The sequence below is a fragment of the Hydra vulgaris genome, chromosome 01, assembly GCF_038396675.1.
Source record: "Hydra vulgaris chromosome 01, alternate assembly HydraT2T_AEP".
NCBI classification, from domain to species: Eukaryota; Metazoa; Cnidaria; class Hydrozoa; order Anthoathecata; family Hydridae; genus Hydra; species Hydra vulgaris.
The window spans coordinates 65,009,505-65,035,895 of NC_088920.1; the positions used below are offsets into that span (position 1 = coordinate 65,009,505).

Below are 26,391 nucleotides of genomic sequence, written 5' to 3' on the forward strand. Positions count from 1 at the left end.
AATTTTTGCCGAGTGCTTTTCGTTTTCTTTAATATCGGTCTTTTTAGGAAAGAAACATGGTGGGGGCACAAAAACTTTGATCAACATGAGCTTTATTTTTGGAATCAATAATAGAAGGTGTAGAAAAATCAAAAGGTGAACTCGATACGTTGCTTTTCACTTCAAAACTCTGATCATTTTTATTTACTAAATTATCTGGTTTAAAATTAATTGGTTTAGAAAACTGTTCAGGGTCTAAACGAACAACAGGCGCCTTCTGTTTAGGTGATTGACGTTCTCTGCAAACATCACGACTGCCATTATTTTTAGATAGACATGCTGGGCACTCCCAGGTATTGAGATCTGCCTCAAAACTTTGTTTAAACGCAGATTTACTATCAAGTTTAATAGACGAGTCATTTATTTTAGAGCTACTGACTGGTGCACCAAAAGTATACATATTAGTTTTTGGTGAAGACCGATTACTGCTCGCATTAGCATTAGGAGACTGGCAAGCAACACAGCATTGTGCAGATATCTGATTAGAAACTAAACATGCGCTACAACTGCAATTGCTTTCCTTATTAGACTTTAGGTTTTTAACTTTCGCATCAATATTTTGTTGATTATTAGAAGAAGCAACAAAACTTGAACTTGTTGCGGAACTTGAAGAAACACCGAAAGTAAAAAGATTGTTCTTCGAAGCAACTCCTGGTTTTTGATTACTAGTATCAATGCTTGAAGACGGATTACTGCTTGCATTTGGATTAGGAGATTGGCAAGCAACACAGCATTGTGCAGATATCCGATCAGAAACTAAACGTGCGCTACAACTGCAATTGCTTTCCTTATTAGACTTTAGCTTTTGAATTTTTGCATCAACATTTTGTTGATTATTTGAAGTACTTTTACGAGACACGACAACTTTACATTTGTCAAAACATAGCTTAAAATCAGTAGCCGATTCGGAAGTCTTAAAATTAGCGCAAAACTGTCCTGACTTAGCTTCCCCATCTGATATATCTGCTTGCGTAGACCAAACCCACGCTTTATTAGATTTACCTTGTGGTTTTAGTTCCATATCAGCAACAATAGCATGATTGGCACATAACTTACGAACTTGCTCTCTTCTCATCACAATGCGACAATTGTTATTAGTTTTATCCCTAGTTATCTTTAACTCACCAATGCCACGCTCCTTCCAACGTTTAGTTGTCAAATCGTATCTGTAAAGCTTTAATCTATTTGAATACATAACTTCGTCATTTTCCTCACCAGTAATCAATCGATCAAGCTTTGAAACATGAGCAATAGCTTCGACAAACATTTCCTTTTCCTGCTCGTGTGCAACTGCAGGCTTATCTTTATCAATAGTCTGGGTCACACAGACTCTTTGGGGATGAAATGGATGGAGCAAGGTTGTTAGAAGTAATCGTACAAAGCTCCTTAGATGCATCAAATTTAAAAGCAAATGGTTTATCTCCAAAAACAGACTGCACTTGTTCAGAATCAGGTACTATCCTAAGATCATCAATACTGCTTGCAGCAGAAAGACATGGGGAAGATGATACCCCAAATGTAAACGTAAAGTCTGTATTAACACCTTTAGGCATCCACGACTCAATTTTTGCCGAGTGCTTTTCGTTTTCTTTAATATCGGTCTTTTTAGGAAAGAAACATGGTGGGGGCACAAAAAGTTGATCAACATGAGCTTTATTTTTGGAATCAATAATAGAAGGTGTAGAAAAATCAAAAGGTGAACTCGATACGTTGCTTTTCACTTTAAAACTCTGATCATTTTTATTTACTAAATTATCTGGTTTAAAATTAATTGGTTTAGAAAACTGTTCAGGGTCTAAACGAACAACAGGCGCCTTCTGTTTAGGTGATTGACGTTCTCTGCAAACATCACGACTGCCATTATTTTTAGATAGACATGCTGGGCACTCCCAGGTATTGAGATCTGCCTCAAAACTTTGTTTAAACGCAGATTTACTATCAAGTTTAATAGACGAGTCATTTATTTTAGAGCTACTGACTGGTGCACCAAAAGTATACATATTAGTTTTTGGTGAAGACCGATTACTGCTCGCATTTGCATTAGGAGACTGGCAAGCAACACAGCATTGTGCAGATATCTGATTAGAAACTAAACATGCGCTACAACTGCAATTGCTTTCCTGATTAGACTTTAGGTTTTTAACTTTCGCATCAATATTTTGTTGATTATTAGAAGAAGCAATAAAACTTGAACTTGTTGCGGAACTTGAAGAAACACCGAAAGTAAAAAGATTGTTCTTCGAAGCAACTCCTGGTTTTTGATTACTAGTATCAATGCTTGAAGACGGATTACTGCTTGCATTTGGATTAGGAGATTGGCAAGCAACACAGCATTGTGCAGATATCCGATCAGAAACTAAACGTGCGCTACAACTGCAATTGCTTTCCTTATTAGACTTTAGCTTTTGAATTTTTGCATCAACATTTTGTTGATTATTTGAAGTACTTTTACGAGACACGACAACTTTGCATTCAAAACATAGCTTAAAATCAGTAGCCGATTCGGAAGTCTTAAAATTAGCGCAAAACTGTCCTGACTTAGCTTCCCCATCTGATATATCTGCTTGCGTAGACCAAACCCACGCTTTATTAGATTTACCTTGTGGTTTTAGTTCCATATCAGCAACAATAGCATGAATTCACATGACTTACGAACTTGCTCTCTTCTCATCACAATGCGACAATTGTTATTAGTTTTATCCCTAGTTATCTTTAACTCACCAATGCCACGCTCCTTCCAACGTTTAGTTGTACAAATCGTATCTGTAAAGCTTTAATCTATTTGAATACATAACTTCGTCATTTTCCTCACCAGTAATCAATCGATCAAGCTTTGAAACATGAGCAATAGCTTCGACAAACATTTCCTTTTCCTGCTCGTGTGCAACTGCAGGCTTATCTTTATCAATAGTCTGGGTAACAGATTTATTTGGGGATGAAATGGATGGAGCAAGGTTGTTAGAAGTAATCGTACAAAGCTCCTTAGATGCATCAAATTTAAAAGCAAATGGTTTATCTAAAAACAGACTGCACTTGTTCAGAATCAGGTACTATCCTAAGATCATCAATACTGCTTGCAGCAGAAAGACTTGGGGAAGATGATACCCCAAATGTAAACGTAAAGTCTGTATTAACACCTTTAGGCATCCACGACTCAATTTTTGCCGAGTGCTTTTCGTTTTCTTTAATATCGGTCTTTTTAGGAAAGAAACATGGTGGGGGCACAAAAAGTTGATCAACATGAGCTTTATTTTTGGAATCAATAATAGAAGGTGTAGAAAAATCAAAAGGTGAACTCGATACGTTGCTTTTCACTTCAAAACTCTGATCATTTTTATTTACTAAATTATCTGGTTTAAAATTAATTGGTTTAGAAAACTGTTCAGGGTCTAAACGAACAACAGGCGCCTTCTGTTTAGGTGATTGACGTTCTCTGCAAACATCACGACTGCCATTATTTTTAGATAGACATGCTGGGCACTCCCAGGTATTGAGATCTGCCTCAAAACTTTGTTTAAACGCAGATTTACTATCAAGTTTAATAGACGAGTCATTTATTTTAGAGCTACTGACTGGTGCACCAAAAGTATACATATTAGTTTTTGGTGAAGACCGATTACTGCTCGCATTAGCATTAGGAGACTGGCAAGCAACACAGCATTGTGCAGATATCTGATTAGAAACTAAACATGCGCTACAACTGCAATTGCTTTCCTTATTAGACTTTAGGTTTTTAACTTTCGCATCAATATTTTGTTGATTATTAGAAGAAGCAACAAAACTTGAACTTGTTGCGGAACTTGAAAGAAACACGAAAGTAATAAGATTGTTCTTCGAAGCAACTCCTGGTTTTTGATTACTAGTATCAATGCTTGAAGACGGATTACTGCTTGCATTTGGATTAGGAGATTGGCAAGCAACACAGCATTGTGCAGATATCCGATCAGAAACTAAACGTGCGCTACAACTGCAATTGCTTTCCTTATTAGACTTTAGCTTTTGAATTTTTGCATCAACATTTTGTTGATTATTTGAAGTACTTTTACGAGACACGACAACTTTACATTTGTCAAAACATAGCTTAAAATCAGTAGCCGATTCGGAAGATCTAAAATTAGCGCAAAACTGTCCTGACTTAGCTTTCCCATCTGATATATCTGCTTGCGTAAACCAAACCCCCAGGCTTATTAGATTTACCTTGTGGTTTTAGTTCCATATCAGCAACAATAGCATGATTGGCACATAACTTACGAACTTGCTCTCTTCTCATCACAATGCGACAATTGTTATTAGTTTTATCCCTGGTTCTCTTTTAACTCACCAATGCCACGCTCCTTCCAACGTTTAGTTGTCAAATCGTATCTGTAAAGCTTTAATCTATTTGAATACATAACTTCGTCATTTTCCTCACCAGTAATCAATCGATCAAGCTTTGAAACATGAGCAATAGCTTCGACAAACATTTCCTTTTCCTGCTCGTGTGCAACTGCAGGCTTATCTTTATCAATAGTCTGGGTAACAGATTTATTTGGGGATGAAATGGATGGAGCAAGGTTGTTAGAAGTAATCGTACAAAGCTCCTAGATGCATCAAATTTAAAAGCAAATGTTTTATCTCCAAAAACAGACTGCACTTGTTCAGAATCAGGTACTATCATAAGATCATCAACACTGCTTGCAGCAGAAAGACTTGAGGAAGATGATACCCCAAATGTAAACGTAAAGTCTGTATTAACACCTTTAGGCATCCACGACTTAATTTTTGCCGAGTGCTTTCGTTTTCTTTAATATCGGTCTTTTTAGGAAAGAAACATGGTGGGGGCACAAAAAGTTGATCAACATGAGCTTTATTTTTGGAATCAATAATAGAAGGTGTAGAAAAATCAAAAGGTGAACTCGATACGTTGCTTTTCACTCCAAAACTTTGATCATTTTTATTTACTAAATTATCTGGTTTAAAATTAATTGGTTTAGAAAACTGTTCAGGGTCTAAACGAACAACAGGCGCCTTCTGTTTAGGTGATTGACGTTCTCTGCAAACATCACGACTGCCATTATTTTTTAGATAGACATGCTGGGCACTCCCAGGTATTGAGATCTGCCTCAAAACTTTGTTTAAACGCAGATTTACTATCAAGTTTAATAGACGAGTCATTTATTTTAGAGCTACTGACTGGTGCACCAAAAGTATACATATTAGTTTTTGGTGAAGACCGATTACTGCTCGCATTAGCATTAGGAGACTGGCAAGCAACACAGCATTGTGCAGATATCTGATAAGAAACTAAACATGCGCTACAACTGCAATTGCTTTCCTTATTAGACTATTGGATTAAAACTTTCGAAAAAAAAATATGTTGAATATAGGAAGAAGCAACAAAACTTGAACTTGTTGCGGAACTTGAAGAAACACGAAAGTAAAAAGATTGTTCTTCGAAGCAACTCCTGGTTTTTGATTACTAGTATCAATGCTTAAGAAGGCGTTTCTGCTTGCTTTTGGGTTATGAGATTGGCAAGCAACACAGCATTGTGCAGATATCCGATCAGAAACTAAACGTGCGCTACAACTGCAATTGCTTTCCTTATTAGACTTTAGCTTTTGAATTTTTGCATCAACATTTTGTTGATTATTTGAAGTACTTTTACGAGACACGACAACTTTGCATTTGTCAAAACATAGCTTAAAATCAGTAGCCGATTCGGAAGTCTTAAAATTAGCGCAAAACTGTCCTGACTTAGCTTCCCATCTGATATATCTGCTTGCGTAGACCAAACCCACGCTTTATTAGATTTACCTTGTGGTTTTAGTTCCATATCAGCAACAATAGCATGATTGGCACATAACTTACGAACTTGCTCTCTTCTCATCACAATGCGACAATTGTTATTAGTTTTATCCCTAGTTATCTTTAACTCACCAATGCCACGCTCCTTCCAACGTTTAGTTGTCAAATCGTATCTGTAAAGCTTTAATCTATTTGAATACATAACTTCGTCATTTTCCTCACCAGTAATCAATCGATCAAGCTTTGAAACATGAGCAATAGCTTCGACAAACATTTCCTTTTCCTGCTCGTGTGCAACTGCAGGCTTATCTTTATCAATAGTCTGGGTAACAGATTTATTTGGGGATGAAATGGATGGAGCAAGGTTGTTAGAAGTAATCGTACAAAGCTCCTTAGATGCATCAAATTTAAAAGCAAATGGTTTATCTCCAAAAACAGACTGCACTTGTTCAGAATCAGGTACTATCATAAGATCATCAACACTGCTTGCAGCAGAAAGACTTGAGGAAGATGATACCCCAAATGTAAACGTAAAGTCTGTATTAACACCTTTAGGCATCCACGACTTAATTTTTGCCGAGTGCTTTTCGTTTTCTTTAATATCGGTCTTTTTAGGAAAGAAACATGGTGGGGGCACAAAAAGTTGATCAACATGAGCTTTATTTTTGGAATCAATAATAGAAGGTGTAGAAAAATCAAAAGGTGAACTCGATACGTTGCTTTTCACTTCAAAACTCTGATCATTTTTATTTACTAAATTATCTGGTTTAAAATTAATTGGTTTAGAAAACTGTTCAGGGTCTAAACGAACAACAGGCGCCTTCTGTTTAGGTGATTGACGTTCTCTGCAAACATCACGACTGCCATTATTTTTAGATAGACATGCTGGGCACTCCCAGGTATTGAGATCTGCCTCAAAACTTTGTTTAAACGCAGATTTACTATCAAGTTTAATAGACGAGTCATTTATTTTAGAGCTACTGACTGGTGCACCAAAAGTATACATATTAGTTTTTGGTGAAGACCGATTACTGCTCGCATTAGCATTAGGAGACTGGCAAGCAACACAGCATTGTGCAGATATCTGATTAGAAACTAAACATGCGCTACAACTGCAATTGCTTTCCTTATTAGACTTTTAGGTTTTTAACTTTCGCATCAATATTTTGTTGATTATTAGAAGAAGCAACAAAACTTGAACTTGTTTGCGGAACTTGAAGAAACACCGAAAGTAAAAAGATTGTTCTTCGAAGCAACTCCTGGTTTTTGATTACTAGTATCAATGCTTGAAGACGGATTACTGCTTGCATTTGGATTAGGAGATTGGCAAGCAACACAGCATTGTGCAGATATCCAATAGAGAAAACCAAGGTTGAGCTACAACTGCAATTGCTTTCCTTATTAGACTTTAGCTTTTGAATTTTTGCATCAACATTTTGTTGATTATTTGAAGTATTTACGAGACACGACAACTTTGCATTTGTTCAAAACATAGCTTAAAATCAGTAGCCGATTCGGAAGTCTTAAAATTAGCGCAAAACTGTCCTGACTTAGCTTCCCCATCTGATATATCTGCTTGCGTAGACCAAACCCACGCTTTATTAGATTTACCTTGTGGTTTTAGTTCCATATCAGCAACAATAGCATGATTGGCACATAACTTACGAACTTGCTCTCTTCTCATCACAATGCGACAATTGTTATTAGTTTTATCCCTAGTTATCTTTAACTCACCAATGCCACGCTCCTTCCAACGTTTGGTCTCAATCGTATCTGTAAAGCTTTAATCTATTTGAATACATAACTTCGTCATTTTCCTCACCAGTAATCAATCGATCAAGCTTTGAAACATGAGCAATAGCTTCGACAAACATTTCCTTTTCCTGCTCGTGTGCAACTGCAGGCTTATCTTTATCAATAGTCTGGGTAACAGATTTATTTGGGGATGAAATGGATGGAGCAAGGTTGTTAGAAGTAATCGTACAAAGCTCCTTAGATGCATCAAATTTAAAAGCAAATGGTTTATCTCCAAAAACAGACTGCACTTGTTCAGAATCAGGTACTATCCTAAGATCATCAATACTGCTTGCAGCAGAAAGACTTGGGGAAGATGATACCCCAAATGTAAACGTAAAGTCTGTATTAACACCTTTAGGCATCCACGACTCAATTTTTGCCGAGTGCTTTTCGTTTTCTTTAATATCGGTCTTTTTAGGAAAGAAACATGGTGGGGGCACAAAAAGTTGATCAACATGAGCTTTATTTTTGGAATCAATAATAGAAGGTGTAGAAAAATCAAAAGGTAAAACAATAGATTTCTTTCACTTCAAAACTCTGATCATTTTTATTTACTAAATTATCTGGTTTAAAATTAATTGGTTTAGAAAACTGTTCAGGGTCTAAGCAAACAGCGCGCTTCTGTTTAGGTGATTGACGTTCTCTGCAAACATCACGACTGCCATTATTTTTAGATAGACATGCTGGGCACTCCCAGGTATTGAGATCTGCCTCAAAACTTTGTTTAAACGCAGATTTACTATCAAGTTTAATAGACGAGTCATTTATTTTAGAGCTACTGACTGGTGCACCAAAAGTATACATATTAGTTTTTGGTGAAGACCGATTACTGCTCGCATTAGCATCAGGAGACTGGCAAGCAACACAGCATTGTGCAGATATCTGATTAGAAACTAAACATGCGCTACAACTGCAATTGCTTTCCTTATTAGACTTTAGGTTTTTAACTTTCGCATCAATATTTTGTTGATTATTAGAAGAAGCAACAAAACTTGAACTATACGGAACTTGAAGAAACACGAAAGTAAAAAGATTGTTCTTCGAAGCAACTCCTGGTTTTTGATTACTAGTATCAATGCTTGAAGACGGATTACTGCTTGCATTTGGATTAGGAGATTGGCAAGCAACACAGCATTGTGCAGATATCCGATCAGAAACTAAACGTGCGCTACAACTGCAATTGCTTTCCTTATTAGACTTTAGCTTTTGAATTTTTGCATCAACATTTTGTTGATTATTTGAAGTACTTTTACGAGACACGACAACTTTACATTTGTCAAAACATAGCTTAAAATCAGTAGCCGATTCGGAAGTGTTAAAATTAGCGCAAAACTGTCCTGACTTAGCTTCCCCATCTGATATATCTGCTTGCGTAGACCAAACCCACGCTTTATTAGATTTACCTTGTGGTTTTAGTTCCATATCAGCAACAATAGCATGATTGGCACATAACTACAACTTGCTCTCTTCTCATCACAATGCGACAATTGTTATTAGTTTTATGCCTAGTTATCTTTAACTCACCAATGCCACGCTCCTTCCAACGTTTAGTTGTCAAATCGTATCTGTAAAGCTTTAATCTATTTGAATACATAACTTCGTCATTTTCCTCACCAGTAATCAATCGATCAAGCTTTGAAACATGAGCAATAGCTTCGACAAACATTTCCTTTTCCTGCTCGTGTGCAACTGCAGGCTTATCTTTATCAATAGTCTGGGTAACAGATTTATTTGGGGATGAAATGGATGGAGCAAGGTTGTTAGAAGTAATCGTACAAAGCTCCTTAGATGCATCAAATTTAAAAGCAAATGGTTTATCTCCAAAAACAGACTGCACTTGTTCAGAATCAGGTACTATCATAAGATCATCAACACTGCTTGCAGCAGAAAGACTTGAGGAAGATGATACCCCAAATGTAAACGTAAAGTCTGTATTAACACCTTTAGGCATCCACGACTTAATTTTTGCCGAGTGCTTTTCGTTTTCTTTAATATCGGTCTTTTTAGGAAAGAAACATGGTGGGGGCACAAAAAGTTGATCAACATGAGCTTTATTTTTGGAATCAATAATAGAAGGTGTAGAAAAATCAAAAGGTGAACTCGATATGTTGCTTTTCACTTCAAAACTCTGATCATTTTTATTTACTAAATTATCTGGTTTAAAATTAATTGGTTTGAAAAACTGTTCAGGGTCTAAACGAACAACAGGCGCCTTCTGTTTTAGGTGATTGACGTTCTCTGCAAACATGGACTACCATCTTTTAGATAGACAGGCTGGGCACTCCCAGGGATTGAGATCTGCCTCAAAACTGTGTTTAAACGCAGATTTACTATCAAGTTTAATAGACGAGTCATTTATTTTAGAGCTACTGACTGGTGCACCAAAAGTATACATATTAGTTTTTGGTGAAGACCGATTACTGCTCGCATTAGCATTAGGAGACTGGCAAGCAACACAGCATTGTGCAGATATCTGATTAGAAACTAAACATGCGCTACAACTGCAATTGCTTTCCTTATTAGACTTTAGGTTTTTAACTTTCGCATCAATATTTTGTTGATTATTAGAAGAAGCAACAAAACTTGAACTTGTTGCGGAACTTGAAGAAACACCGAAAGTAAAAAGATTGTTCTTCGAAGCAACTCCTGGTTTTTGATTACTAGTATCAATGCTTGAAGACGGATTACTGCTTGCATTTGGATTAGGAGATTGGCAAGCAACACAGCATTGTGCAGATATCCGATCAGAAACTAAACGTGCGCTACAACTGCAATTGCTTTCCTTTCTTATTAGACTTTAGCTTTTGAATTTTTGCATCAACATTTTGTTGATTATTTGAAGTACTTTTAAGAAACACAACGTTGCATTTGTCAAAACATAGCTTAAAATCAGTAGCCGATTCGGAAGTCTTAAAATTAGCGCAAAACTGTCCTGACTTAGCTTCCCCATCTGATATATCTGCTTGCGTAGACCAAACCCACGCTTTATTAGATTTACCTTGTGGTTTTAGTTCCATATCAGCAACAATAGCATGATTGGCACAAAAATTACGAACTTGCTCTTCTCTCATCACAATGCGACAATTGTTATTAGTTTTATCCCTAGTTATCTTTAACTCACCAATGCCACGCTCCTTCCAACGTTTAGTTGTCAAATCGTATCTGTAAAGCTTTAATCTATTTGAATACATAACTTCGTCATTTTCCTCACCAGTAATCAATCGATCAAGCTTTGAAACATGAGCAATAGCTTCGACAAACATTTCCTTTTCCTGCTCGTGTGCAACTGCAGGCTTATCTTTATCAATAGTCTGGGTAACAGATTTATTTGGGGATGGAATGGAGGCTGGAGCAAGGTTGTTGAGGAAGTTAATCGTACAAAGCTCCTTAGATGCATCAAATTTAAAAGCAAATGGTTTATCTCCAAAAACAGACTGCCCTTGTTCAGAATCAGGTACTATCCTAAGATCATCAATACTGCTTGCAGCAGAAAGACTGGGGAAGATGATACCCCAAATGTAAACGTAAAGTCTGTATTAACACCTTTAGGCATCCACGACTCAATTTTTGCCGAGTGCTTTTCGATTTAATATCGGTCTTTTTAGGAAAGAAACATGGTGGGGGCACAAAAAGTTGATCAACATGTGGACTTGTTGGAATCAATAATAGAAGGTGTAGAAAAATCAAAAGGTGAACTCGATACGTTGCTTTTCACTTCAAAACTCTGATCATTTTTATTTACTAAATTATCTGGTTTAAAATTAATTGGTTTAGAAAACTGTTCAGGGTCTAAACGAACAACAGGCGCCTTCTGTTTTAGGTGATTGACGCTCTCTGCAAACATCACGACTGCCATTTATTTTTAGATAGACATGCTGGGCACTCCCAGGTATTGAGATCTGCCTCAAAACTTTGTTTAAACGCAGATTTACTATCAAGTTTAATAGACGAGTCATTTATTTTAGAGCTACTGACTGGTGCACCAAAAGTATACATATTAGTTTTTGGTGAAGACCGATTACTGCTCGCATTAGCATTAGGAGACTGGCAAGCAACACAGCATTGTGCAGATATCTGATTAGAAACTAAACATGCGCTACAACTGCAATTGCTTTCCTTATTAGACTTTAGGTTTTTAACTTTCGCATCAATATTTTGTTGATTATTAGAAGAAGCAACAAAACTTGAACTTGTTGCGGAACTTCGAAGAAACACCGAAAGTAAAAAGATTGTTCTTCGAAGCAACTCCTGGTTTTTGATTACTAGTATCAATGCTTGAAGACGGATTACTGCTTGCATTTGGATTAGGGAATTGGCAAGCAACACAGCATTGTGCAGATATCCGATCAGAAACTAAACGTGCGCTACAACTGCAATTGCTTTCCTTATTAGACTTTAGCTTTTGAATTTTTGCATCAACATTTTGTTGATTATTTGAAGTACTTACGAGACACGACAACTTTGCATTTGTCAAAACATAGCTTAAAATCAGTAGCCGATTCGGAAGTCTTAAAATTAGCGCAAAACTGTCCTGACTTAGCTTCCCCATCTGATATATCTGCTTGCGTAGACCAAACCCACGCTTTATTAGATTTACCTTGTGGTTTTAGTTCCATATCAGCAACAATAGCATGATTGGCACATAACTTACGAACTTGCTCTCTTCTCATCACAATGCGACAATTGTTATTAGTTTTATCCCTAGTTATCTTTAACTCACCAATGCCACGCTCCTCCAACGTTTAGTTGTCAAATCGTATCTGTAAAGCTTTAATCTATTTGAATACATAACTTCGTCATTTTCCTCACCAGTAATCAAGACTCGGTCAGAGCTTGAAACATGAGCAATAGCTTCGACAAACATTTCCTTTTCTGCTCGTGTGCAACTGCAGGCTTATCTTTATCAATAGTCTGGGTAACAGATTTATTTGGGGATGAAATGGATGGAGCAAGGTTGTTAGAAGTAATCGTACAAAGCTCCTTAGATGCATCAAATTTAAAAGCAAATGGTTTATCTCCAAAAACAGACTGCACTTGTTCAGAATCAGGTACTATCCTAAGATCATCAATACTGCTTGCAGCAGAAAGACTTGGGGAAGATGATACCCCAAATGTAAACGTAAAGTCTGTATTAACACCTTTAGGCATCCACGACTCAATTTTTGCCGAGTGCTTTTCTCCGTTTTCTTTAATATCGGTCTTTTTAGGAAAGAAACATGGTGGGGGCACAAAAAGTTGATCAACATGAGCTTTATTTTTAGGAAACAATAATAGAAGGTGTAGAAAAATCAAAAGGTGAACTCGATACGTTGCTTTTCACTTCAAAACTCTGATCATTTTTATTTACTAAATTATCTGGTTTAAAATTAATTGGTTTAGAAAACTGTTCAGGGTCTAAACGAACAACAGGCGCCTTCTGTTTAGGTGATTGACGTTCTCTGCAAACATCACGACTGCCATTATTTTTAGATAGACATGCTGGGCACTCCCAGGTATTGAGATCTGCCTCAAAACTTTGTTTAAACGCAGATTTACTATCAAGTTTAATAGACGAGTCATTTATTTTAAGCTACTAACTGGTGCACCAAAAGTATACATATTAGTTTTTGGTGAAGACCGATTCTGCTCGCATTTGCATTAGGAGACTGGCAAGCAACACAGCATTGTGCAGATATCTGATTAGAAACTAAACATGCGCTACAACTGCAATTGCTTTCCTTATTAGACTTTAGGTTTTTAACTTTCGCATCAATATTTTGTTGATTATTAGAAGAAGCAACAAAACTTGAACTCTCTACGAAACTGAAGAAACACCGAAAGTAAAAAGATTGTTCTTCGAAGCAACTCCTGGTTTTTGATTACTAGTATCAATGCTTGAAGACGGATTACTGCTTGCATTTGGATTAGGAGATTGGCAAGCAACACAGCATTGTGCAGATATCCGATCAGAAACTAAACGTGCGCTACAACTGCAATTGCTTTCCTTATTAGACTCTAGCTTTTGAAATTTTGCATCAACATTTTGTTGATTATTTGAAGTACTTTTACGAGATACGACAACTTTACATTTGTCAAAACATAGCTTAAAATCAGTAGTTGATTCGGAAGTCTTAAAATTAGCGCAAAACTGTCCTGACTTAGCTTCCCCATCTGATATATCTGCTTGCGTAGACCAAACCCACGCTTTATTAGATTTACCTTGTGGTTTTAGTTCCATATCAGCAACAATAGCATGATTGGCACATAACTTACGAACTTGCTCTCTTCTCATCACAATGCGACAATTGTTATTAGTTTTATCCCTAGTTATCTTTAACTCACCAATGCCACGCTCCTTCCAACGTTTAGTTGTCAAATCGTATCTGTAAAGCTTTAATCTATTTGAATACATAACTTCGTCATTTTCCTCACCAGTAATCAATCGATCAAGCTTTGAAACATGAGCAATAGCTTCGACAAACATTTCCTTTTCCTGCTCGTGTGCAACTGCAGGCTTATCTTTATCAATAGTCTGGGTAACAGATTTATTTGGGGATGAAATGGATGGAGCAAGGTTGTTAGAAGTAATCGTACAAAGCTCCTTAGATGCATCAAATTTAAAAGCAAATGGTTTATCTCCAAAAACAGACTGCACTTGTTCAGAATCAGGTACTATCCTAACAAATGTATAAAGGTTAAATATTTTTGTTACAATAGAAATTGATTGAAATTTAAAATCAGCAAGAAATATATTTCTTTATTTAGTTCACCTAGTCAAGGTTTCAGAAGAGACAGCTGAGAAGGCTGCTAGATTTTTTACATTACTTGTTACTCTTTAAACTCTAAACCACACAAATTATTTTAAACAAGGCTGCTGGTACTTTCATAGGCATAGGTTGGATTAGTAACTTGATATACAAAAGGATTCTTATACTATTGTATATTATAACATGTTGTAACTTGTAATAATGCTATTTTACTATTGGCTACATGCCAGACAGTTGAAGATTAGAATGAATATAAAATAGATATAAAACTTGTGTACCTTATGTAAGCATTAAATGCTTGTTGGTAATCATCGAGAGCTACATAGGTTTCACCAAGAAGGTTATAAACTCTAGAAAAAAAATTGACAAAATTAAAAAAGAGAAAAATAATGAATATGCATATATAAATAAATAATATATATATATAAATATATATATATATATATATATTTATATATATATATATATATATATATATATATATATATCAGGCCTTGTTTCAAAGTGTTATGTGTAGAGTGATTTATGTACGCCTTAAGCGATTTTACATAAGCAGTAAGCGATTTCGGTGACTATTTATCATTTTTTAACTTTTAAATTATTCTATAAGCGATAAGATGGTTACAAAAGTTTGAATGACAATTATGTTAGATATAAGCACTAATTACTAATTTAAAAAAACTCAAATAAAATTAAAAATTTATTTTTATTTTTTTTTTATTTTATTGTAATGATTGATTTTTTTGTTTCAAAAACATTAATACTTTAAGCTTGAAGCAAAGATAATTTAAATTAATTCTGATAAAAAATATAGGATTTAATTTAAAACTAATTTAATATATAACTTTATATTAATAAAAAAAATATATAACTTAATTTAGATTTAAAAAATATATAACTTAATTTTGATTTAAAAAAGTTTATTAAAATTAAAGTTGATGCATGGGTTTACTTAGCTGTCAAATTTATTTAAAAATATTAATAAATATTGTTCAATATTTAAATTTTATTTGTTCTTAAAAAAAATTAGCTCATTTTTATGGCAATCATTTTTCCAGTATTCCTTCCTAAACCTTTTTTTTACCTAAAATTAAGTTTTAAATAAATGGCTGCATCAAAAATTTACACAAAACATAAGTTAAACTTTTTTTTTATAACGCAAGTTAAATCGCAGCGTTAATTTTTTAATAAACAATACATACAGCAATATAATTTTTATAAATGAAAAATAATATTTGCTTTCACAAACAAAATCGTTAATAAAATAATAAACATTTAAATAAATAAAGTAAAAAAATTAACGTAATTTTTTTTTGTTATTTGCTAATTTTTTTTAAATAAAAAATCATTTTTAGTTGCAAAGCCGCAATTAGAAATTTAGGAAATAATCTTTAACAAACTCAAAAATTTATTATTTTAATCAATTTATGCAAATGTTGAGAAAAGAAAGACATTTGTTCTGACCAAACATTTTTTTAAATGTAATATTAAATTTAATTACTTAATATTAAAATAATAATAAATAAACAATCCCGTATAGCATTTATAAAAAAGAATTGAAATAACACTTAACTCATTTTGTGGAAATTAATTTTATTGCAGTAATTTAAAAAAGTTAATTTTATTGCAGTAATTTAAAAAAGTTAATTTTATTGCAGTAATTTAAAAAAATGTCTTTGAAAAATAAAAAAAATAAAGAGAATTTTATGACGCCAAATTCACATGCTCTTGCGTTAAGCATTTTTTATTTAAAACAAGGCATATATATGTGTGTGTGTATGTATATATATATATATATATATACACACACATATATATATATAATATAATTATTATTTAATACAAAAAAAAAAAACTGGAAAAACTAAAGTTATTTTTTAATCATTTTTTAAACTTTAAGGCAAACTTCCATATTTGAAAGAAAAGTTGGCAAACTCTGCCAGGAGTGTACCCTCATGGTCATCAGGTGGCATAAGACAACTCATTTTTATCAAGGGCAACTGAAATTTGAAAAAGATGCCTGTTAGTAGCCCAACAGGACAACCAGACAGTTTTTTACTTAGAAAAGTGTGTTAACAATAGTTATGTATAAAACTTTAACTTTTCATACTCTTCAAACTGTTCAAAAAGATTACAAAAACAACCAGCTCAGGTATAACTTACACTTCTAAACTGATTTGAGAAGTCGCTATTGATAGATATAGCACAAAGAACTCTAAACATTAAATATTCGTGACAACTCTAGAAAAATGTTTGTAACATCAAAAACATTTTTTAAACATTCAACTAAATTTGATTTGATTGAAGATTGAGAGAAAATAATAGAATATTTTTCTTTTTATGAAATGTTTCTTGTGGTAATGGCTTTGGACTTTTTTATTCCACATAATGAAACCTTTGTTAAGATTGACAAAAAGAAAGAATATGAAACAGATACCAACTACGTCAAAAATGACGATCTTAAAAACCAGTATTTATAGTTATCTCTTTACCAATATCAATTTGTAACTAAAATTACTGAACAATATTTTCAACAGCTTATAACATATCACTTTTAATTAAACCCTTTCTTAGTAGATGTATTTTCACACAAGAAAAAAATACTAAACAGCAATTATTATACCAGACTACTGATTATCATAGCAGACAACTCAAATAAGAAAAAAAATTATTTCAGGTGCCCGCAGGGCAACTGGGAAAAAACTGGAGGGTACACCACTGTCTGCGCTTGTTTTTCTATCAATTTTATGCTAAACCTTCACATATTTTTTTAAATTGTCAAACCCTTTCTCAAAAAATGTATATATCCCTAACATATAGGTTGATGTAGAAAAGTTCCAACCTGTCTATAATTTAGTATTTCGTTATTAGTGGCATAACATCCAAACTTTATTCATCTATCATAACAGAATTATTTTTAGTAATAGGGACAACACTATAGTAAAAATTAAATGATATAAAAGTTTATAAGTTCACACTTAACTTATGTTAAAATTTAAAACAAGATTTATACAAAACATAATTTTTATTTGGATTTGGTTTCAACATGCATTTTAAAGTGTAAAATCAAATGACAAATATTTACATTTGAAAAATAATTTGAAATTGACATTACAAAAATGATTTGAATTTTAAAGAAAACGAGAATATTAAATTAAAAAAAACTTAATATAACAATAAATTTAAAATAACTAGTAATCAAAAAAAATTTAAAATTAATACTACTACATTTACTACAATAAATACTTTTTCAACATCAGATTCACTAAATTATTACAGTTATTACTACTACATAAAGTTAACTGGGATTCACTGTGTGATTTGACCTGAAAAATATCAGCCTGTGTCCTCAGGCTGATCTTTTTCAGCATCAAGTATGGAAACTTTTGTGTTTTTTTTTGTTGCCAGTTTAAAATCAAGCCGCACCTTATACTATTATACTTCATGTGCATCTGTACTTCATCATCATCTTTCTAATTGTAATTTTTTTTTTTAACTTTTCCACAAGAAAAACCACAAAAAAATCTTGAGAACAAACATTTTTTTATAAAAAAGAAGTAAGGTTAGATAAGTAAGGTAAGGCTTTACCCTACAAAGATCTTAACAAATCATAATCTTATCATTCCGTATTGATTTTTCACAAAAGCTGTGTAAACAATCTATTGCAAAGTATCAGGCTTGCCATTTTCTTATTCCTGATTCCATTTTCAACTTCTATAAATCTCTAATTTATCTTTGTATGTAATATTGTTGTCACATTTGAGCTGGTTCTTCTAAATAGACTCTCTTTTAGGTCAATGTATTGTAATAGTTGTTGGGCCTGATCTAGGATTGCCAGATGTCTGGCAAAAAGAGGACATGTCCTCCTTTTTTATCCTTTCTCCGGCAGGCGAAGCTGAAAACATTTAAAATGCCTGGTTTTTTTATATTTTAAGTTTTTAACTTTTTCATATGCTTTTTTTTTGTATATTTCCATATTAAAAGTTTTTTGACATCTAAAAAATATTCAATAAAAGGTTCTACTAATAATTCTGCACATTTTGCATTTCTAATTGCATTGTAATGTTTATTTTATCTTATTCCATTCATTTTATCTTATTCCATTCATTCGTCTTTGATTTTTCATTCATTCCATTCATTTGTCTAACAGTTTGACAAACAAAAAACAAAACAATAAAAGTTAGAACTTCATCCCATTTAAAACTAACTGTTCTCAAAAATGTTTTTCAAGTTCTTTTATTGTTCCATAAAATGGCAAAAGAATTTAAAAACTTCAAAAAGTATAGATCTTTTCTTTTCCAATTGAAACATTTTTAACTCATCATATTTTGCCTTTGTCATTTTTGCTTATGCTCTTTTAGCAACAAAAGCAGTTAAATTGAATTGCAACTTTCTTTATAAAAATGACATCAATTTCTACAAAGAGAAAATGCAAATTCTAATTATAGACTTATATCACAGTATTTCTCCAAGTTGCTTGAAAGAATAATGTACAACAGGCTATTTAATTATTTATCAGAAAACAATATATTTTATTGAAAACAGTTTGGTTTCAAAAAAAAATGTTCCACTGAACATGCAGTGGTTAAATAGCCAATCAAATAACAAACACATTATGTGCTAACTACTTTACATTTGGAGTTATGATTGATCTGTCAAAGGCTTTTGATACTGTAAACCATAACATACTAATAAAAAAACTTGAATATTATGGAGTAAAAATAATAACTTACTTTGGTTCAAAAGTTATTTGACCAATAGAAAGCAATTTATCTTGAGCAATTTAATTTGAGCAAAACCAAACAATTCCATATGCTGTAACTTGTGGTGTCCCCCTATTTTAGGCTCTATTTTAGGATGCTTATAATTCCTAGTATATATAAATGATTAGATAGTATATATAAATGATATTAAATTTAACAACAGGCTTCTTAAATTGTACTCTTTTTGCAGATGACTCCAAACTTATTTATTCCCACAGAGATATTAAAATACTTTCTGAAACAGCTAACGAAGATTTGGGTAAGGTTAATGAGTAGTAATAAGTAATAAATGTGGATAAAACCAAATTTATTTTATTCCATAAAGTAAAATAATTAGCAAAAATTCTCATTAAACTGCCAAATCTAATAATCAATAATGCTAACATTAAAAGAGAAACTTCAGTAAACTTTTTGGATGTAATATTAGATAAACATTTACATTGGAGTGATAATATAAAAAGCATTGAGAAAAAAATATCAAAAAATAATAATATAATGATATATAGGGCTAATGATATATAGGGCTAAACCATTTCTAAATAATAAATTTTTAAAAAGCTTTTATTTTTCTTTCATTCATTTGATTTATCATAATATTGCATGGGCAAGTACAAATCATACAAAATTAAAAAAATAATACAGTTAACAAAAACATGCGTGCAGAATATTATTTGGAGCTGATAAATTTGTACCATGCGAGCCATTCTGCGTATACTTGGCGCATTAAATGTTTATAAAGTCAACTTACACCACGTTTTAATGCTCATGTAAAAATTAAAGATGGGACTATCTCCTAAAATATTGCAGTCCTATTTTGAAAAAGTAGTACATAAATACCCGACAAAATTTTCAGATAATAACTACATTGTCCCTAAATATAATTCAAAACAAATTACATATTTAAATCAATATTATGGACCTTATTTGTAGAAAAAGTTTCCTAATATTGCAAATACGAAAAAAGTTAGAATACAACAGTCTAAAAATGAATCAAAACAGGTGTTATTACTTATGGATTTTAACATATCTAATTTTAAATGTTTCTTTTAAACTAAAATTCAACTATATAAAATATGTCTCAGAATCTATCAACTTTTTTTTTCATTAATTCAGTTATGGTGTTTCCTCTAATCTTAAAAGTTATTGTTGAAATCTAATCTGAGTTCTTGAAATTTTACTTTTTTTTTAACTATCAATGATTTGTTATTTATTTTACTTTTATTCAAATTGATTTTAAAATATACATAAATATTATGGTTTTTGTAAATTAAGTTCTCTTTTATCTTTAATTTTTAATTTTTCATTCTTTATTTAAATATTACTTTATTACAAACTGTTATATATTTTATTTTCATGCTAAATAAATACTGCATAATATATGTATTTAGTATAGCTCTTGTAAATACGTGCTCTTTAATTAATTTATTTTTTGTTTTTCTTTTTTTCTTTTCTTTCAATTTTTCTTGTTTACTTGATTATTACTCTTAACATGAATAGTGTTCTTGAAGTATTTCTTAAACTAATTGTTATTGATTTTTACATTTATAATTTTCAATAATTTGTAAAGTATAAATATATATTATATGGTTATTGTAAATACGTACGATTAGGGCTTGGTGATAAGACAAAATAATGTCTCCTACTTGCCCTGCCAGTGTTTTTGTTTATAAACTTTTAAATTATAAAAGTTATTAAACAGCGAAATAAACAATCAAATAAAAAATAATAATAAAAAAAAATTAACACCCTTTTTTTAACCTAAAATTTAAAGATATTGCAGAAAGCCCACGCAGCTAAAGCAACTTTGGCATTTTATATAAAATTTTCTGATATAACATTAATAGATATTATACTTAGTAGTTTATTCTCATCCGGTGTCAGTACCATGGCTAGACGGTCAGAGTCTCAACCCCCTTCCCCATGATCAAAAAGGTAATTAGCGCCTCAAAATCTTAAAAACCTTTTCTTATTAGGTATTACTAAAACTAAGTATGTCCTCCTTTTGGCTTTTCTATGTCCTCCTTTAAGTGACCATATATCTGGCAACCCTGAGTCTGTTTACCTGTTACCATGGCAACCCTGATCTAGCTGTTAAGCTTAAACCTCTGCCTCATTGTCACAAGGTTTGTTTCTTTTTATTTACAAATACCATGGTTGCTGCTCAAGTGAGTCAACCAAAACTCCATCAACCAAAACTCAATATTGGGTGACTTGTTATTGAGCTAAGTTCCATCCTTTTACTGAACTGTTCCTTGGTGCTTAAAAAGAATTTACAGATGAATAAAACCTTTTCAAGCATAAAACCATTTTCTTTCGCAAACTAAATGTTTTTTTTCTCAAACTTAGATGCTCATGAAATCTCTCTCACCCTAATGTTCTCTTGACTCACACAGTTTTTTTATATCTGAAACTGTTTTTTATTATCTCTTGTCAACCACTTTCTTGCTCTTTAACTTTGTTTCCTGTTAACTATCAACTTAATTAGAAGTTGCTGAAGGCCTTGTTGAATGTTATTGAAAGAAAAAAAAAAATTATCAACTAACTGTATATTATTTACTTTTTAATATTGAATAAATATTAAAAATATGTATATTTGATCTATCAATATTTCAACATTTTCAGTCTGTTTTTAATTTTTGAATTTTTTTATCTGTTTAATCAATTTTTTTTAATTTAAAATAAACAATTTTTTTTTAGTTCTAATTGCTAATTAAGCAAGATAATAGATTAATAAATATATTTAATAAATCTAAAAATACTAAAATTTTAAAGAACATTTAACATTAAAGAGATAAAATCAAGTATTTAACTAAAAATATTTAAGCAAAATAAATATTAAAATATTAAAGATATATAAATACATAAATAAATAATATATATATAAATATGGTATTAGAATATCCATCTGAAATGTCCACAAAATTGGCTTTAAATTTCCCTTTTTTTTATTGCTATTTACCTGTAGCAGTGCAGAGAAACGATTTTATTTTTATTTTTGAAAAAAATGAAAATTCTTACCTGAAATCACGATCTAGGATAGTAAGAAAATCTTCTAGATATCTAAAAACCCATGGCAATTTTTACAAACATTAATTATTTATAAATTACAGATATAATATTACATTATAAATTACACATTACATATTAAAACATATAGTTTATATACAGGTTTTTAAGGATTAAATGATCAAACAGACTACATCACACCTAATTAAAATTGTAAAAATTTGAAAATTGCCAATTAATGATTATGATGACTAAATAAATGTTTTTAAAAACTTAAGTCTTATCCAAAAGCATCAGGTTGTATTATTTATTAATATGAGATTTATTTCAGACAACAAGTACAGTACAAGGTCCATAGTAAAACAAAACAAATAAAAGTCAATTAACAATTCTGTTTAATCCATACGCAGTTAAATTATTGCTGGCGCAGACGACGAGCTGCTTTTTAAAACTATGTCTGCAGTTAAGCAGTAAAGTATCCAGAGTAGGCAGGCCCAGCTCCATAAACATAATTTTAGCACTTGAGTACCTGTCATAGCCAAAAAATATTTTAGCACATTTCTTGTAATAATATTGTAGATTTGAAAAAGTATTTACACTATAGTTAAGCCACAGAGCAGCATCATACAAACAGTGGCAGTACGCCTTAAATAACTGTATTTTTACCTTTATTGAGCATCTCATAAATCGTCTGTTGAGAATATTTATACGCGTATACAGATATTTAATCTCTCTATTGATGTCAGCATCATCAAAAAAATTATTTTCAATTATATGACCTAGGTAATTTAATTTTTGAAAAACTAGTTCACAACCGGCTAAGGTAAATATATAAATATATAAATAGATAAATAAAACATAGATATATTATTATGGTATAAGAATATCCATCTGTAATGTTTACAAAATTGGCTTTAAATTTCCCTTTTCTTTTTTTTTAACCTTATTTACCTCCCAAAGGTCAAAAAGGCTTCTACAATCAAACTCCTCTTAATTATTTAACTTAAACACGAACCTTGACGAACAAAACCACAGCACTAAGAAACGAGTTAAGCGTGGTACTACCAGGGACATGCATCAAACTTGAGAACAAACTTGAAACTTATTGCTTATGAAGCAAGCGCTGTACCACAACACCACTTCCACATTATTTAAAAAAATAAGCAATTATGGTTAAACAGTTTATTTTTATTTTTAAAAACATTTTATAAAAAAAATGAAATTTCTAACCTGAAATCACGATCTTGGATTGTAAGAAAATCTTCTAGATATCTAAAAACCCATGGCAATTTTTACAAACATTTCTAATTATTCATAAATTACACATATAATAACAATATAATAATACATTATAAATTACGCATTATATAATAAAATATATAGTTTATATACAGGTTTTTAAGGATTAAATGATCAAACAGACTACACCACACCTCATTAAAATAAATGATCAAACAGACACACATACCTAATTAAAATAAATGATCAAACAGACTAACTAAAATTGTAACTAATATATATACATAAAGAAAATCATATTTTATTATGGTATATATATATATATATATATATATATATATATATATATGGTTATTATGTGTGTGTGTGTGTGTGTGAGTGTGCGTGTGTGTGTGTGTATATATATATATATATATATATATATATATATATATATATATATATATATATATATATATATATATATATATATATATATATATATATATATATATATATATATATATATATATATATATAGCAAATACCGATTTACAATAATATTGGCTATATATAAACTGCAATATAATGCCAACAAATTTTTTTTAACATAATCAATGAAAAAATATTAAAATTAAAAAAATGAACACCCTAAGGAGGGATTGAACCCACAATTCTGTTATCAGCGCCTCAAAATCAGATATCTAATACATCCACATGGCTACACTAATATATCAATAAGGAAAAATTTTAAAGAATTTTAATATTTTTTTGCTGCAATCAAAGTTTTTAATATATAAACATTATTTGTATGAGCATACAAATAATGTAAGAGACAATGTAATGAGAACATTATTTGTACGAGCGTAAAAAAAAAACCCTTCTCGATATCAACATTTAAATTTATAAAAATTTCCCTGCGAAGGACTTGAACCCCCAACCATATCTTATTTTATGATTCTGTGGTCATAAAATAAAATAAGTATTATTTAACTGTTATATTATTGTTAAATTAATAATAATTATAACCTACAAAAATAATAATTAACACACTGATGGTCTACATTATTGTCAAGTAAAAAACATTCTATTCAACTAATTGTAGAAATATTTTGATTAATGTCAATAGCAGCAAATGCATTTCCTAAAAAGTTTTGCATATTAATAACTATTAAAATCTTACATTCTTGCAAGTTTACAATCTTTAGCTTCATAATAGAGTTGAATGAATCCAAATTCTTTTGTTTTTTCCTAAAAGCATAACAATTTCTATAAAATAACATACTAGATCACATTTAAAAAACAATTACTCATATATATATATATATATATATATATATATATATATATATATATATATATATATATATATATATATATATATATATATATATATAATATGTTCTGCTATGTGTCACACATAGCAGAACATATTTTTTGTGTTGTTAAACTATCATCACAACAAATATAATATGATTACAATAAAAATATTACCACTACAATAAAAATGATATCATTACACTAAAAATAATATCATCACAATATATATTAATAAACAATCAAAAATATAACGAAACTTAAAAATCCCTGATTTCTTTCCTTCATTTTTATTCTACATCCATGTCAAAACTGTTACTCTTTAAAACTGCAAGGTAAACTCCCTTATCAAAAAGTTTCCTATTTGACAAAATTAGGTACTCTTATAAAAAATTTAAATTTTGGTTTTCAAACCAAAACAACTCTATTAAAAAGATATTACTTAATAATGAATTTTGATACAAAATTGTAATCCTAGGTCAACTCAAAGTAAAGATATGCAATTTTTATAGTAAAAAAATATAGTGCACTTAACAAATATAAAGAGGAAATTGACTTATTCATCTTAACAAAAATAAAGAGGAAATGAAAAAGTAGGCTTAAAGCATAATTGTAAAAAATATACAAAATCTATTTTCATAAGTAGAATTTTTAGTACCACCTTAAAAAAATGTTCTACATATTCATCTTTAAAAAATTTAAAAATCAATAATAACAATTGTGCTGTTTATGGGCAATTTAAACAGGGGTAGGTGCAGCATTTTTTGTATGTTTAAGATACCTAACTTCCAGACATGAAGCACACACGTGCTCCATGTCTGGAAGTTATAAGTACAAACATATAAATGTTTGAAGTGCACACTTCAAACATTTATATGTTTGTACTTATGTAAAATAGGGATATTTAACAAAAAATTAGAAAAGAACCCTTAAAAGTGTGTCCCCATATTTTTTTTCTACTCTTAACTAAAATCATATTCCACGATACAATTTAAATATCATTGTATAAACTCGAGTAGGTACAAACGGCGGGGCGGAGCGGATCAGCGGGCGGATCATTTAAACGGTACAAACGGCGGGGCGGATCATTTAAACGGTACTTAAGCGAATCCTATTTCATAAAATAAACACAAAAAATACAATTTAGATATAGTTTAATTTCATTAAAAAATATAATATTTAGAAGATTTTTGCATATTATAATTTTATTGAATTTTATTATATTTTATAAATTTTATGAACTCAAAAAACAAAGTGACCCTCCAATTTATATCCGCACAATTATATTAAGTGATCCGCCTAATATTTTAATTGTTTGTATCAAATTCTATAAACTTTAATGATTGTAGTACCAAAAAACAACGTGATCCGCCAATTTGTATCAAGTGATCCGCCAAACTTTATGAAGTGATCCACGGAATACTTTCATTGCTTGAATCAAATTCTATAAATTTTAATGGTTGTTCTACAAAAAACAACATGATCCGCCAAATTATATTAAGTGATCCGGCAAATATTTTGATTGTTTGAATCAAACTCCTTTAATTTTAATGATTGTTCTATCAAACAACAACGTGATCCGCCTAATAATTTGTATCAAGTGATCCGCCAAATTTTATGAAGTGATCCACCTAATATTATGATTGTTTGAATAAAATTCTATAAATTTTTATGGTTGTTCTACAAAAAAATAACGTGATCCGCCAATATGTATCAAGTG

General features: G+C 31.2%; 1 protein-coding gene across 1 annotated transcript; it reads right to left on the minus strand.

Moving 5' to 3' along the window:
- Window positions 1-43: 43 nt before the first annotated feature.
- On the minus strand, window positions 44-24,602 carry LOC136074636 (uncharacterized). Its single transcript, XM_065786973.1, is given in 23 exon segments — window positions 44-1,424; window positions 1,474-2,484; window positions 2,794-3,055; window positions 3,111-4,196; window positions 4,361-4,619; window positions 4,729-5,136; window positions 5,213-5,362; window positions 5,422-5,588; window positions 5,636-6,959; window positions 7,290-7,590; window positions 7,592-8,142; window positions 8,234-9,024; window positions 9,146-9,775; window positions 9,893-10,407; window positions 10,550-11,116; window positions 11,469-11,883; window positions 12,484-12,870; window positions 12,950-13,155; window positions 13,417-14,277; window positions 14,646-14,717; window positions 22,149-22,190; window positions 23,152-23,408; window positions 24,538-24,602. Coding segments are annotated over 22 exon segments (11,445 nt in total). The 5' UTR covers window positions 23,211-23,408; window positions 24,538-24,602.
- Window positions 24,603-26,391: the final 1,789 nt, after the last annotated feature.